The sequence below is a fragment of the Podarcis filfolensis genome (genome assembly GCF_964270895.1).
Source record: "Podarcis filfolensis genome assembly, chromosome: 12".
Taxonomy (NCBI): domain Eukaryota; kingdom Metazoa; phylum Chordata; class Lepidosauria; order Squamata; family Lacertidae; genus Podarcis; species Podarcis filfolensis.
This window is the reverse complement of record NC_139614.1, coordinates 43164134-43181070: the sequence shown is the minus strand read 5'-3', so window position 1 is coordinate 43181070 and position 16937 is coordinate 43164134. Positions and strand designations below refer to the sequence as shown.

Genomic DNA, 16937 nt, shown 5'->3' with positions numbered 1-16937 from the left:
ATTTTAGGGTTCTCTACATGTACCAAATGACTCAGGGAAGGGAGGCAACCGACTCATATCATACTTCTGTCTGCGTCAGTTTTTAGTGTGACTCTACCCCACATTCTCTTTTTTTTTTAAATGAATATTTATTAAATTTTCCAATTTTATATAAAGACAAAAAGAAAAAGAAAAAGAAAAATATTAAAAACCATTCAGTTTCAATAACAGTTTTTCAGTCACATGTTTCTTTGACTTCCTCATACCTCCCCTTCTTGTTCTCTAGTTCAATTTGTTAATTCAGCAAATCCTAATCTCTTAACATTCCTTTTAAAATATCACCTTATTTTCCACTCAACTTTTTTAAATTTAATAACAGAAACAATTATAATCCCCATTATCTTTATCATAACAGCTGGAGACCACCACAGTTCAAACCAACATCTTTTCAAAGTTCATTAATTTTATAATATTTCTGTAGATATTCCTTAAATTTCTTCCAATCTTCTTCTGCTGACTTTTCTCCCTGGTCGCGGATTCTGCCGGTCATTTCTGCCAGTCCCATACAGTCAATCAACTTCATCTGCCATTCTTCCAGAGTGGGTAAATCTTGAGTCTTCCAGTGCTTTGCTATAAGTATTCTTGCTGCCGTTGTAGCATACATAAAAAAGGTTCTGTCCTTCTTTGGCACCAAATGGCCGACTATACCCAAGAGAAAAGCCTCTGGTTTTTTCAGGAAAGTATACTTAAAGTATACTCTACCCCACATTCTCTGTGAACTTATGTGATGGGCACTGTGTGCTGCTGGACATGCTGCCTTGCCAGGGCACAAGGGGCATTTGTCCTTCACAAGCTGGTATTGGATTCTTGAAGATCTATTTTCCGCTGTTGTGGGCCTGTGCTCCCAAGCCATAAATGATCTTCAGTGCATAAGATCCCTTCAGGCAATTAAAACCACAGTTGAATGTTCAGGAAGGTGAATGGATCCAGCTACCTATTTGGCAACAGCACGTTGCTGTCATACAGGCAGTCAGGCCATATTAATGTTCATCATCAGTGATGGGATAAGGTATTTGGGTCATCTTGTTCACTGATTTGCGCAACTGGTTCCAATGATGCCATTGGTGCATCTTTGAAGCCTTGTGAGTGGGTCATCAAGTTATTGGAAAAGATGTTGATCCAGGGAAGCGGACAGGAAAAAGTTTTCATTTGGGGCAGGGGGTTACAATTCTGTTTACAGACCCCTTTGTAAAAAAGCTTGGGAGCCACTAGCCTATGTTTGTCTTATGCTTTGTAAAACAAGAAACTTTTAAAGTATTGAACCCTAGTTTTTGGAACAAGGATATAAGCAAGTAGTTTATGGTAGCTTGCACAGCCTTTTGTTACTAATCAGTGAAACTTGCAAACAAAGAAAGCTCTTATGAACCTAACTGGGTCTGTACCATCCACACAGTAAGGCTGGAGTTTGGAGTGGTGTTCTGGAATACTGCCAGACAGGACTACTTTTTCTTAAGATAACTGGGGGGGCGGGGGATTTTGGTGTCGATTTTACAGTATGACCACTGCCACTAGCTCTGTCATCTACATCGTTCCACTTCCTGATTTAGATCCCTTTGTGTTCCATTTACAAATTCCTTGATATGTAACCCTCATACCCAGTAGGGTAATCCTGCACTCCACCACTTAGAGATTACTGTGTGCTATCCAGGGCAAATGAAAGCACATTACAGATATTGGAAATTCTTTATTGTGACATATTGTAATATCTTTATACTGCCTTACACTTACCCTTCAATTTATCCTTAAAGGAAATTGCTGTTCTTGGAAATTTGCTGTCAGGACTACTCAAACCCAAATTCTGCAGAGCTCTGTGGTTCACAGTTGAGCCCTGGGGTTATTCAGCAAACACATGGTGACTTGTCACACCACACGCAGAACATTTTGCAGTTTACTGAAGAAAGTGGGACAATGTTGGAGGAGATCTAGCTATTTTGTTCGTATCTTGCCTTCCCCCATGGAGCTCAGGGTGATTGATGTACATGAAGAATTCAACTATTGGTTGAAATAGTTCAGGTGAGAGGTAGTAATTGGCTCAGGCTCATTCAATGATCTTCATGGTCGAGTAGGGAATTGTCTCTCTTGTATCTCTGTCCATGCTGGCACTGTGCAGGCCCGGCGGTGTGATGGCTTCCTGTTGGTTGTGATTGGTCTTTGGGACATCCTGGAATTTTGCATCAACAAATGTTCCACCATTCCTTGATGCCGTGTGAATTTCATGGGGAGACTGCATATTTCTACATGGGCTTCCTGTGCCGGTCATCTGCAGTGCATTGCTTCAAGCATTCATTAATCTCTCTATATATGTCAACAAAGCATATAATTACAATACACAGTGTCCTTTCTCCAGACACAATCAGAATTAGTTTTGTAACGTGCCTTTTCATGCTAAAAATTACAGTTTGTTTATCGTTAAAGACATTTCAAGTTACTGTTTGTTTGGTAACAATCTTAACCTTGCCTCTCTTTGCTTTCTCCTTTCCAGGTATGAATGCAGCAGTCCGTGCGGTAGTGCGTATGGGAATTTATGTTGAAGCAAAAGTATACTTTATCTATGAGGTTGGTGTTCACATTTGTTATATGTATGCCCCCACGGTCCATCTTTTGGTCTATGCAGAGAGAGAGAGAGAGAACACTCCTTTGGAAAGTGTGGAATGACAAGGGGAAAAGCAGGGACAAATTGGGAAATGCAGCCATTGTCTCTCAGTACTACATGCTTGACTGAAAGTATAGGAAACAAAAAAAGGTAGGAATCAGAAAAATACGGCAACACAGAGAGGGAAAGTAAGGATTTCCCCCCTAATTTTATTCTCCTCCTCTGCTCCACACCTTTGCTCCCCCCCCCTTGATCCAACACATGGAAGGAGCCTTCTCTGTGTGTGACACTTGCTCGATCTGAAGCCAGGAGCCTAAACTGGATGTGCATGTTGGTGCTGTCTGTCCATGCCACATAAATTTATTTATTACTCTTTTTCATAATCTTATAAACTGCTTCACTCCCTGAAGCCACCAAAGTGGTTTACAGTGAGATAAAAACGAGCTAAAGTACAAAAATATGAGTTCTAAAGGCAATGAAAAAAGGCATACAATTATTATTCCATTAATGACTGGGTTACATCTCAGTGGAAGCCTTTTTAAATGAAAAAGGTATCTCCTGTAGGTACCTAAATATCATGACACACAGCACCTGTCTAACTTGAACTGGTAACTGAGGGCTGGACCTGCAACACTGAAAGCCCAATTTCGAGTACAAACAAAACACCTCTGGGGCATGTGGTACTCTTTCTCGATCCAGCTCTGTTACTGGAGGCTGAGGTAGTCTCAGTGGCCAGAAACACCTTTTAGTAGCTGTTTAATAATATTTGGCCTCCCAGCCCATGTCTCTCACTTGGGATGTAATGACAACCACACAAATAATGGTTCTGCTCCCTACTCCCCACTGCAGCTCTCACCCTATGAAGGCACGGTTTTTTTCTAGTACGTTCTCACCCTGTGGGACGCACACCACTTTCTTTCTCCTTTGTGACAAGACTTTGTACATCCTCTGCTATGTCAGGCAACATATATCGAGCCCACAGCAAAAGTAACAACAATGAACAAACCTCATAAAGAACACCAGTAGCAAGGGAATGGCACTTTCATGACAATCGGAAGTATTGGTGTTCAGTGGCGTAGCGTGGGTTGTCAGAACCCGGGGCAAGGCAAGTAATTTGCACCCCTAATCCATGGATTTGCGCCCCCTAACCCGTGGATTTGCGCCCCCTAACCCCCAGATGTTGCGCCCGGTGCGGCCGGCCCCCCCTGCACCCCCCACGCTACGCCACTGTTGGTGTTGCCCCTCTGAGGTGACCCACAAGTGCACCCATAACATGGCTTAATGTAAAGTAATAAGGGCTTCTCTCCACCAGTGAGAAACTTGGCCACAGGTTTTCTGGCTCAAACATCACTGCTGCCTATGCAGCTGACATTCAGGCAGCCCAACCAACACAAGGCTAGTGGTTTATGAGGCAGCAAGGAGGGCAGATGACGTTATTTACCGCTCCGATGTGCCATGTAACCTGCTGCCAGCAAGAACAGATTTGCGCTTGAGTGTGCATCCCTATGAACATGTGCATTTAGGTGTACATTCAGTCGAAAGCCATGTAATGTGGATTACTGATACCTGTACACCCCACACTCCTTTCAACTTCAAGGGAAAATCTCTTGTGATGTGGAAGGTAGACTTTGTTTTATTTTGTAAACTAACTTTGGTGATGGTGTCTATAGGAACTTAAGGGTAGAATATACATTGGAAAATTCCCCTCTGCCCAAGTTCATGAAGCTCGATTGCTGGTCCTAAGACTTCATTCTGCATATCCATCCAAGTTGTTTTTATAGTGGGTGGTATCCTTATTGTAGGACATAATATATATTTGAATCTATGCATGCTGAACGTTCATTGGACTTCTTCCAAAGCCACACAAAGAGCCTATTGTCCTTAAGTTTATAAGCTAATAAAGCATTCAGCTCTTGATAAAGTTGCATCTGAATTGATGTGATTGTAAAGATTCAAAGTGCATTAGGAAGTGTTTTTATACGGAAGAGTATTTTCCCCCGTCTGGCTCTTTGTCTTTGCTGGCCCATGCCTGTCTACTTCCATAACTTGTGAGTTGAGGAACTGTAAAACGTATGAATATGCAGGCAACCGGAACTCGGTGCACCACAATCCTTTGTAGTATTGCCACAGCAACTAAGCAAGTATTTGTGTGTCATGCCAGCGCTGGAAGTTCCTGTTTTACTGAAAAGTATTTTGCCACCTTGCTTGAAAGAAGCTGGGTGCTTTTATGGTTGGAAAGATTTTTCTTTCCCTTATCTCTGCAAAGAGTTATCTCAAATCTGCCCTCTTATAGTGCTGGCTGACTTGGGGGCGGGGGCGGGGGTCACATTCTGAACTGAGCACTTGCTCTCCACAGAATCTCTGAGCTGAGGTTCAGGCAAAGGGCCTCTTAAGCCCCACAGGCCCCTCTGATGACCCACATTACATTTAGCATGAGATACATACTAAAGAAAATCTCTCTAGCTGTTCACCCTGGAGGAGAGTGTTAAACAGCCCTTTGCCTGTCTCTTTGCTCAAGTGGCAAAAAGCAACTGATACAGGAATATGGAGACTATACAGGTGGGCAGATCGAGTCACTAATGGTTTTTCCCTGGCATGATTTCATTGGCGTTCTGGATGCAATCTTCCTTTTCTGTATGCCATGCATTTGGAGTGCTGCCTTTTTTTTTGTTCATGCAGAAAACTTATTCTGTAATGGAAGTTATTTCAGGCCATTAACATTCTTTTAAGCAAATGCTTCAAAAAGATTCTTAAAACATCTTAGTAGTTAAAAGATAATTTCCTAAGTTTATGAAAAGATAAACTTCATGGTAGAGCACCCATTTTGCAGGCAGGAGTTCCCAGGTTCAGTTTCTGACATCTCTAGGTAAAGCTAGTCAGACAACTAGATGCTGCCACTCCATGTAGACTGTACTGTATAGATGCACCAATAGCTGACTTGGTAGAAGGCAGCATAATATCTTCATATCATTAATTAACCTAACTATGCTCTGGGACTATTTCCTCTTTAGTTCCAAAGGTCAAAGGAAAAACTTGGGAGGTAATAGCTAACTCCTGCTTGCTTCCAGTGTTTTGACCTTTGAAGGGTTTGACCTTTGAAGGTGGGAAGGTTGGCAAATGTTTGATACCTTTTAAAAAGTTTAATTTGACTAATAGCACAGCTTACTCCAAAGTAAGTCTCACTGATTTCAGTGGGTCTTATTCCCTGCTACATAGAATTGCAGCCTATTTGTTTTTTAGGATAATTGTACCCTGATTAGAGAGCCAAGTCGTGGAGTTCCGGGTCTTCCATTGATGTGCTACAGAGTTGTAGTTCCTAGCGTCTATTCTGCTTCTTTTTTTATCCCATTTCCTCCCAGCGAGAGTTTTATTTGTTCAGTGAAGTAATTATGCGTCGAGGTCGTGGGGAAAAGTAGCCCCCATGTCAGCACTGCCGCCGTTTTGTGTCAGCTGTGCATTCCAAGCTGCGATAACCTGGAAGTTGCGCTGACTGTAACTTAGCAAAGGCAGAAATGCAAACGGGCTGTGGACAAGTTGTGGGGTGGTTTGTCTTCAATATCCCTTTCTGTTTAAACACACAAGTGCCTATCAGAAACTGACTTTTCCCTAAGAGCCCCCTGGAATGATGGAAGTGCTTGGTGTGTAAACCTTTTGTATTAGTGATGATGAATAGATTGGAATCCCATCTTGGCATAAAATAATATAGTAAAAACACCTTGAGCTATTTATTTTGATACCACTTTTCTGGTGAATCCTACAAATCTTACCAAAAAACCCCAGAAAGTAATAAAAGTATAAGACAAAACAACTTTAATTTATTTTTGTTTTAACCTTCTGGTGGCTACATGCCAGCCAGCAGTGGGTGAGGATCCAGAGGAATGGAGTCATAGATGTGATCTTTGTAGGTAAAGGTAAAAAAAGATAAAGGACCCCTGGATGGTTAAGTCCAGTCAAAGGCGACTATGGGGTTGCAGCACTAATCTAGCTTTCAGGCCAGCGTTTGTCCACAGACAGCTTTCTGGGTCATGTGGCCAGCATGACTAAACCGCTTCTGGTGCACTGAGGACCGTGATGGAAGCCAGAGCGCACGGAAATGCCATTTACCTTCCTGCTGGAGTGGTACCTATTTATCTACTTGCACTGGTATGCTTTAGAACTGCTAGGTTGTCAGGAGCTGGGACAGAGTAACAGGAGCTCACCCCGTCACGGGAATCCGAACCACCAACCTTCCAATCAGCAAGCCCAAGAGGCTCAGCTAGCAATGCTCCAGCCACATGAAAGCCAGAGGTTTCCACTCACACAGCCACTTTCAGGCGAAAGCACTTCTGTAGAGCTCAGAGCAGGATTAGTAAGGGGCATGCCCTTGGAAGAATCTAGAGGGCTACATACAGTATTGCATTTACCCCCACTCCAGATTCCCCACCCTGTGGTAAGGTTTCGGGATACAATGTTTATGAGGAGAAATTATAATTATTGCTCATTAATATGGATGAGCAGGTTATTGAGTGGCTAATAGTCTCTAGGTATAAATCTTTTTTTTCCCCCAAGTGAATTTTTATTGTTTTTCTTACATATTCTTTTCCAACAAATTGTAATAGCACCATACATTCCCTTTGACTCTGCCAAGTCACAACCCCCCTCCCTCCCCACAACTGGTATATTTATCCTCTTTCCATCACGCACATCATTCTCATATTAGTACTATTATATATTGGAGGTATTATGTCAATCCTGCTAGTGTCTTGACCTCTTTACAATTCTTCTTTAAATATTCAATAAATTTACTCCAGTTATTTTGGTATCTTTGATCTCCCTGGTCCCGGATCCTCCCTGACAGTTTGGCAAGTTCTGCATATTCTGTCAACTTCGCCTGCCACTCCTGAATAGTTGGTATATCTTGTACTTTCCATCTTTGGGCCAGAAGGGTCCTCGCAGCAGCTGTAGCATACATGAACAAGTTTTGATCTTCTATTTTAATTTCTGTTCCTATTAAGCCTAATAGACACACTTCCGGTCTTTTGGGGAAGGTATATCTAAATATTTTTTTGAGTTCATTATAAATTGATTCCCAAATTTTTTTTACCTTATCGCAGGTCCACCACATATGGAAATAGTCGCCATCTGCATTTTTACATTTCCAACATTTTCTTTCTTTTTTCCTATACATTTTAGCTAATTTTACTGGCGTCCAATGCCATCTATACATCATTTTTAGCAAGTTTTCCTTTAAAGCCATGCATCCTGTAAATCTCAAACCCTCCTTCCATAATCTTTTCCACGCATCCAATTCAATGTTATGCCCAATATCAATTGCTCATTTTATCATTGATTCCTTTACTTCTTTGTCTTTTGTATACCATTCTAGCAATAAACTATACATTCTTGATAAAATTTTATCTTTACAGTCTATTAACTCGATTTGGAATTTCGATTTTTTATCTTCGAACCCATTTCTCTTTTTATCTTCCTTTAATAAGTCACTGATCTGGTGGTATTGCAGCCACCCTGTTAACATCTTTTCAGTTTGGTTGAAAATTTAAAAGTCTCTAGGTATAAATCAAGAGAAATTAGATATCTGGGAATTTGTCAGATTATGCCTTTATTAAGCATAATATTTTTCAAGTATATGAGAAAGTATATGAGAAAGTATATGAGAAAGTATATGAGAAAGCAACATTAGATAAGAAAAAGTGGGCCACTTTAGCTCAGCAAGTGTGTGTGTTGTGATATATTCAAGAAGAAAAGGATGCTGAGTATATTTAGACTGCAGCGGTTAGCTTGTCCTAAATGAGAAGTTTAATACACTGCTTAACCTCACAATGGATCAGGATTTACTATAGAATAGATTTAATTCAAACACATTCAACACCATCTATTATCTGGATAGAAGGGTGTTGGGGGAATAGAGGGAGAAGTTTATTTGCAATTCTGTCCCCCACCCCACCACCCACAAAAGTCTGGCCATTGGTTTTTCTTTTAAGAAGTGTGTGATATGAGATTCTGGTAACTAGAAAACCACAAATGCCTTCTAGCATTATAACCTTACCAGCTACAGTCTGTGAAATAATCTTTGCTTAAGAAGTGGCGTGCATCTGCTTCTAGAGACTTTGGAGATGGTGCCGAAATGTAACAAATGGAAAATGTAGCAACTCTAGTGCATATTGTACCAACTTAAACATTAAAATTAAGGTACTCCCCATCCCAAACCTCAAAAATCAAAACAGTGAGAAAATCGACTCACTCTTTTTTGGAATAGGGATCAGAAATTCAGGACTACCCTGGGAGAACTGGAGCATATGATGAGATGCAGTTTTGTTTTTTTGAATGCTTCATTAGCTGAAGAATAAATCATAGCCAACATCTCTTGAATGCATGGGTCTGCCACAAAGAGGTATTTGTTGTAGGTACCAGAATATAATCGGGCAAATCCGGTGCCATGGCACGTAGGCTGGGAAATTCCAAAGGATATGTTGAAAGGACAGAGATTTCCTCCGTTCCACTTCAGAAACCATCATGAGCACAACAGCTTCAATGGACGTTGTTGTTCTGGTGATTCACCCTCTGTCTGCAGTGGAGAGTAGCCATGGTTGCTGTAACATGCTTGTAGTTGTAATTAGTGTAGAATTTTCTGTGTTTGTGTGTGAACGCCTTTGTCTCTATGCTTACTCTGTCTCTGCGAACACTGCAACATTCTCAGGTTTATCAGCTGCAAACTTGTTTTGATTTACATTACCTCAGCTGGAAGTACAGTCAAATTATGTAGGGAATGGATACACAGTAAACATTAAGGCTTCCAACAAGCAATCAGCTCTTTTAAAAGAAAAAGCAACAATGTTTTAGAGAAAATTATAGATAAGAGATTTGTTCTGAAATGTGTATTCAGAGAAAGGAACAGATAGCACTTAGGAGTTTTGCAGATAATCACAGTGCCCTAACACCATATACATAAACCAGCCTTTTTACCCAAAAGGTTTATCTACACTACAAATGTATAGTTCTTAACATGTTTATGCTCTCATAGCTTCCCCCAAAGACTACTTGTGTGTGGTTCTGCCTTTTTCCTTCTCCTGCAGCAATGGGACCTCTTTGAATTTGCCCTGACTGCATATAACTGCCCCTAAGAGTTGGCTCCTGTGGTTGCTGATATTATAAACTGTTTTAGCCTTTCATTTCAAATCTTCTTGCTTGCAATGGTGACACCATTCTCGTTCTTTCCTATCCATCTTACTTTACTTGATCATAAACTTAGCTAAGTTTTATCATAAAAACACTTTTATGTTACAATTGTCTTTTATCCCCTCTTAAATAAATGCTCTTTTTTATATGTCAGGTTTCTATAATGTTTCTCTCTTGTCACAGGGTTACCAGGGCATGGTTGATGGAGGTGAAAACATTGTTGAAGTCACATGGGAAAGTGTTTCAAGCATCCTTCAAGTGGTAGGTCCTGAATTAAGAATCATTTTCATGCAAGTGTGTTACTTTTCTAAAAACCATCCCTAAAGAGCTAATGAATAAAATGTTTTAGTAATTAAGCAAAATGCTTTGCACTAAACAGCTTTGTGTTTCGGTCCCAAGCCTGTTTATTTGAAAGTAAGTCTTAGATACACTTACTTAGAATTTTTGCTTCTGTCACCATCCAACATTTTCAGTGCACAAATATCTGGGCAGCCTTGTTCTCTCTTTTTTTTATGCTCAGAGAAGAGAAATGGAGCAGCATCCAAGCAGAAGGATGCCAGCAGAGCTCGGTGTCTCTCTTTGCTTTTTATTTCCCCCTCCTAGTATGAGTCAGTATAAAAAATGTTCCTATGTTGCCTTCAGGATTTAATAACTGTTTTGTGTTGGCTTGAGCTTGGTTCCTCTTGCAGGAAAATTCCCTGCCTGCCGTGACTTGCATCACATATGGGTATGGTAGTGCCAAGAAATGATTTCAGCGTAGATGAGCCCTGTACCACAGTAAATTGACACCGTTCTGAGAGCAAAATATGGACATAGCTTTAAGTCTTTTTCCTGCATCAAAAAAGAGGAATTAATATTGCGTAATCAGCAACTAGCATGTTTTCAGCAAAGGAAATTACATAACACTTTTCTCTTATATTGACACTCTTCTAGTATGCAAAAAATACTTCTGACCGGTGGCAGAACTTCAGTCAAGGATAATAAATGTGATTTAAACCTTGACTGAAGGGATTTATGCTTTTGAACCATATACTATAAAACTAACGGAACAGATTATCTGTTTCTTAAGATTCAGCTGAAACACTGATTCTTCCTGACTTTTAAATCTTGCACAGCAGTAGTTCTGAAGGTGTGGAGGAACAGAATATCAAGTCCAGATTGAAAAATAGATAAAGAAATAAAGGAAATTGTGCAATGATAGCAGGAAGGCAAAAAAGAACCTGGCTGAAATGCTACTTTGTCCTATAGTCATGAGTAACAGTAATGTGTGTGTTACTTATTAAGGAACTTGTCATGAATGTTGTTTATTCCCCAGTAGCAATCACTTTATTATCACATCTGTTATCCATAATTCAAGTTTATATATAACTGACTACCAGCCATCATTTTTAGTCACCATCTGTACCAGACGACCATAAATGCTGTGCTTTGTGCGTAAGCCAAGTAAAGAGGATTAAAGTCCGTTAAATGTAAGATATTGGATCTTCTGGTCAATGTTGTACTTTCACACCTGCATCCTGCCCTTTCTCCGCGGAGTTCAGTGTAGCACGCATGGGCTTATCCCATTTTATACTCACAACATTGACCCTAGCCTCTCCTTTTCTTGTTTCTTGCTCCCTCCCCCAAATATCCAACTGATCTGAAATGAAATGACCTCTGCAGAAAACCAACATACTGTTGCTACTCTGTGTCAGACAAGCACTGCACATGGTGTAGGGAACCATGGTGTATCAATGCTTTCTGTTTTTATTTTAGCCTGGATCTCAGGCACGAGAGGGAAGCAGCAACTGCTGAGCTCCTCTCTCCCCACGCTCTCTACTGCCCTCAACATTTTACCAGCTGAGGCTTCCAGGACTGATCCTTCTTGTCTGGTGCCTAGCTGACTTATGAACAGGTTTGACAGGAAACCCACCCTTAGCTACACACCCCCTGGTCACCTCCAGGCTTCCTGGCAAGAGAGGAGCTGTCTCTCTTGTTACGGCAATTGAGTCAACTCTCCCTGGCACCTTGCTCTCCCTCTCTGCCATCCTTAGTTCTCAGTTCCCTGCTAATAAAGGCATTGCTATGCCAAGTAGCAACCATGTGTCAGAGCCCTCGCGGGTTGTGAAGGTGACCTTTTGTCTCATCATTGGTGTTGTTGTTTGACCTCTAATAATGAATTTTGTCCCTAGAATAAAAGGAATAGTTTGGAACCAGTGAGCTACAAAATAAGCGCAATGGCTTAAAATCATTTTCAATCCCCCCAAAACAAGGAAATGTATATGTGTTGCATATTTCTTTAACCAAGTAGTGTTTACATCTGACAACAGACGTAGGAAATGTGTACAGACTATATCAGGGGTCAGCAAACTTTTTCAGCAGGGGTCAGTCCACTGTCCCTCAGATCTTGTGGGGGGCCAGACTATATTTTTTGGGGGGGGGAATGAATGAATTCCTATGCCCCACAAATAACCTAGAGATGCATTTTAAATAAAAGGGCACATTCTACTCATGTAAAAACATGCTGATTCCTGGACTGTCCACGGGCCAGATTTAGAAGGTGATTGGACCGGATCTGGCCCCTGGGCCTTAGGTTGCCTGCCCATGGACTATATACTCCACCATACTTCTGCCAGCACCAGCTTCTGCATTAGTGTTTATAGCAATGGAAGTAACATCTGGAGAGCTTGTTCCCTCAACCAGATTCTTCTCTTTTCTCTTGAAGGGAGGAACGGTCATTGGCAGTGCCCGCTGCAAAGCTTTTCGGACCCGGGAGGGCCGCTTGAAGGCAGCCTGCAACCTGGTGAAGTGTGGCATCACTAACCTTTGTGTGATTGGTGGGGACGGCAGCTTAACAGGGGCTAATCTTTTCCGTGAGGAGTGGAACGGCCTTTTAGAGGAACTGGCACAAAATGGTAAGTCGTGGTTAAGCTTTTGGGACATTAAGCACCTCAAGTTCTATGTCATTTATTTTAGTATTTTAAAATTGCAAACCACCTTTGGTACATCAGCAGAAAAGTGCACAGAAAACGTATTTGTTGTGCTGTACAAGTGCTTAACGTTGTTAGTTTATTGTATAAGATTTATATCCTTCCCTACATCACCATGATCTCAGAGCATTTCGCAATTAAATAAAAACCAAGTAGAATATACTTTAAAGTGCAACCTTCTCCCTTCTGTTAAATATATCTGTCAGATTAGATATGCACCGACAAATATCACTCAGACACATGACAGCCCATTTAAAAAACCCTTTGTGGAATAGCAGAGTCTTCAGCTGTTGTTAAAATATAACCAAGGTTTGTGCTGGTCAAAGCTTGGAGGGGAGAGTATTCCATACCTGGGGAGCATTTACACTAGGATTGCAAGTGGATACAGAGGTGGAGGTGCTTGGATTGAGGTACTAGTGTTACACAACAATGCAGTTTGTCACTTACTGTATTTTTCGCTCTATAAGACGCACCAGACCACTAGACGCACCTAGTTTTTGGAGGAGGAAAACAAGAAAAAAAATATTCTGAATCTCAGAAGCCAGAGCAGCAAGAGGGATTGCTGCACAGTGAAAGCAGCAATCCCTCTTGCTGTTCTGGCTTCTGGGATAGCTGCGCAGCCTGCATTCGCTCCATAAGACGCACACCCATTTCCCATTATTTTTTAGGAGGGAAAAAGTGAGTCTTATAGAGCAAAAAATACGGTATTTCCTTACTGATTCCAAGAAGGCATCTGAGAGAAAAACTGTACCTAGACGGTTCTGTTCTCCCACTTGCCTCTGTAACAGAATTAGGCTCTTAATCCTAGCTTTTGTCCTTAAAAGCCAGTACTGATAGCCACTGCTGTGTAATTTTTACCCTGGTTGAGAATGAGTAGCACTGTGGTAACATCTTATTTGGCATTAGAGGAGCTATAATGGCCCTTGATACAATTAACTGGTTTTGTGAAACTCTTAATAACAAATAAAGAGCATATGGCTGCTTTGAAAAAGGCCAGCATTTGTAATACATGGATGACAAATGAGAATTTGAGTCACTATTTCAGGCTGGCCAGCTACTGTATTCTGCAATGGGTGCTCTCTTGTCCAGCAAGTGCTCTGGGGAACAGAAGTGTATTTTGCCTCTCAAGCAGTACTCAGTTTGGTCAGACTCTGAAGTACAGTTAGTGACATCTGGCAATCATTTTTTCACACCACAAAACCTAAAGGGTTTTAAACCTAAAAATTTCAGTGTGAGCTCTCTTGTGTGAAAACAATTGCTTTTTCTTTGGAGTGAAACTCTGAGCAAGCATTCTACCTTTCTAAACATTACTTAGGGGGCAGAAGTGGCTCTGAGGCCACCGGTTGGACCACTTTGTGTTGTATTAAGCACAACTGATTACATTTAAAGGTTAATAGTTGTTGTTTTTTGTCTATTCATACAAGCACAGTCTTATCAAAACTTCAGTTCCATGACCCCAATAAAGTGAGGACATCTTTGGTCTCCTAGCCCACTCCCCATTCTTTCCCAATAACTGATGGCAGAAATAAAACTCCCATTCACTGGTGAAGCTTCATGCAGCATTAATTCACTTAATCCTTTCTTCACGAAGAGCATTTTCTTGCCTCTTACACACGCCAAGCCAATAAATGCTAAAGCTACATTGGTTTAAATTCACTGGAGGGGTGTGGTGTTTGTCAGACATTTCTGGATCTATTTTTCTCTTGCTTTTTTGCCAGGTGAGATTGAAAAAGGGGCTATCAAGAAGTACGCTTACCTCAACATTGTGGGAATGGTTGGCTCCATCGACAATGACTTCTGTGGTACCGATATGACCATTGGCACTGACTCTGCCTTGCACAGAATCATTGAAGTTGTGGATGCCATTATGACCACTGCTCAAAGGTACTTTGAACTCAGGATGTGAAATTTTAAGATAGCCACTTGGGCAACGGCTAAGAGCCATGGTTCTTTTATTTAGCAGTATTAAAGTGCACTGAAGTTGTATTAATTTCATCCTTTTGCCAAAGACGGAAGGGTGGTTATGTGCACACGGCAAACCTGCCTGCGTTGCATTTTATGACAAAGAGAGCAGCTAGATGAGAATCCAAACAAGGATGTCAAAAATGGCATCCCTATCTTTCTTTCCTGTAATGTGTATTTGTGGAAAGATCTGGCAGTCTTTGACTGCATCCACTATTATTTTTTTACCCTGCCACCACTGGCATGCGCAGAATGCTGCCCTCAGGACAAAAAGGGGTTATCGCTCTCAGTTTAAACTAACTGGAGCTCCCAGTTCTGATGGATTGAGGAACTGCTTAGTTTAAACTAGGAAGCACATACAGTACCTCCAATCTCCTCACAGCAGTTCCAGAGGAGGAGCAGGGAGCAAGAGAGGTCAAGGCTTACAGTTACTCATTCACACAATGCTAAAACACAGATTGGCGTTGCATTCAAACTTTTGACCGTAGTCTGCTTAAATACTATTGAAATCAATGGCATTGAAGCAGCTTCTGTGGAGGTTTGCAGCCTTCAGCATTGTGTAGCCAGAGGAAAATGGCGCTCTGGAAGGCATTTCTGGATTCCTGGGAATGGCAGCTGAGTCCTGTCACCTCTTGGGCTGGTATTTATCACATCATCAGACACATGCAGTGGTATGAAAACTGCATGTGGAGGTCAAAAGAGGGGGAAAGCCTCTTGCATAGGTCAGGGGCTTTTAAGTTAGGCTTTGCTTTAATATTGCTTTTTTGTATGTAGTTTAGTTCTGTGAACAAATGGGGGGGTTTTGAGATTTGATTGTGAGGACTTGCCTAGTTTTGCAGTTTTTCAAATAGTAGGCATCACTGAAAGGCAATTAAGATTTGAGGAATAACCTGTACGCTCTCTTAAATGGCATGACTTCATTAAATTTAGTGTGACACAGTGGTCTGCAATCTTAGTTTGGGAGGGAAATAAGAATGCAAAGAATAATGGCAATAAAAGGGGAGTATGCTGCAAACCAGAGAGTTAAGAAGTGCCTGGGGGAAGACGGAAAACGCAAGCGCAAATGTAGTTTCTGCAGTGCCAAACAATCGTCTGTCTTCTTTCTGTGCATTTGTACATATCACTTCATACTTTGATGCTGTTGTGATGCTATTAATATTTATTGTAATTGTTACAGCCATCAGAGGACCTTTGTCCTGGAGGTGATGGGGAGACACTGTGGGTACGTATGTCTGCCAACACCACATTTAGTTAAAATTGCCGAAATATATAGTTCACACTCTCATTTGGATTTTCTGATTCTGTTCTAGGTACCTAGCTCTTGTTAGTGCCTTAGCCTGTGGTGCAGATTATGTTTTTATTCCTGAATATCCACCTGAGGAAGGATGGGAAGATCATATGTGTTCTAGGCTTTCTGAGGTAATTATTTTCTGCAGTGGCTTTCAAACTCTGTCCTGGGATCTCTTAGTCTTCGTTGAAAGCTTACGAGGTTCCTCAATGAAAAGATCAGGGATGGCCGGAAAGCTTTCAATCCTGCAGTGTCCTAGGTAGAGCCAAAATGGAAGAAGTGTTCCACAGCATTGTTTTCCTACTGCAAAATTGTCCTCCTTTTTCATTATCTTTCCATTTCCACCTAGTAAAGACCACCCACCCCCATGGGGCAGTGTAGAGGGAAGGCACATCCAGGCAAACTCAAAACATTTTGGCACCTGAGGTGAACCACAAAATGATGCCCCCTCCCTGCCAGGGAAGAAGGGGTGGGTGAAAAACTACATCAGGAACAAGGGGTGGGGGTGGGATAAAGATCTACATTGGAATCTGCTGCCCCTGTGGATGCTGCCACCCGAAGTAGTCACCTCGCCTCATGGGTGGGCCAGCCCTGTCTGTGGAACATGTTCAGGTAGCAGGCACCCCCTTGCCAGCAGGCACCTGGCATTTAGGTGACCAATGACAGCACTCCCTTGTGAACTGCTTTGTCGTCCACCTGACTCTAATCTTTGGTGCTAATGTCCAGAATGGAAGATATCGCTAGTGTTGAGGATTTAGACCTGATCGGCTATATCAGGGATCAGCAAACTTTTGCAGCAGGGGGCCGGTCCACTGTCCCTCAGACCATGTTGGGGGGCCAGACTACCATATTTTTCACTCTATAAGACGCACCAGACCATAAGACGCACCTAGTTTTTGGAGGAGGAAAA

At 41.6% G+C, this 16937-nt stretch overlaps 1 protein-coding gene across 3 annotated transcripts in view; it reads left to right on the top strand.

Moving 5' to 3' along the window:
- The window catches only part of PFKP (phosphofructokinase, platelet), a 65372-nt gene that overhangs the window by 17429 nt on the left and 31006 nt on the right, over positions 1–16937 (top strand). For all 3 annotated transcript variants that reach the window (XM_083579431.1, XM_083579432.1, XM_083579433.1), the window contains exons 3-8: positions 2522–2595; positions 9992–10069; positions 12513–12702; positions 14496–14661; positions 15917–15961; positions 16050–16158. In XM_083579431.1, coding sequence (XP_083435557.1) covers positions 2522–2595; positions 9992–10069; positions 12513–12702; positions 14496–14661; positions 15917–15961; positions 16050–16158 — 662 coding nt within the window. The remainder of the gene's footprint in view (positions 1–2521; positions 2596–9991; positions 10070–12512; positions 12703–14495; positions 14662–15916; positions 15962–16049; positions 16159–16937) is intronic.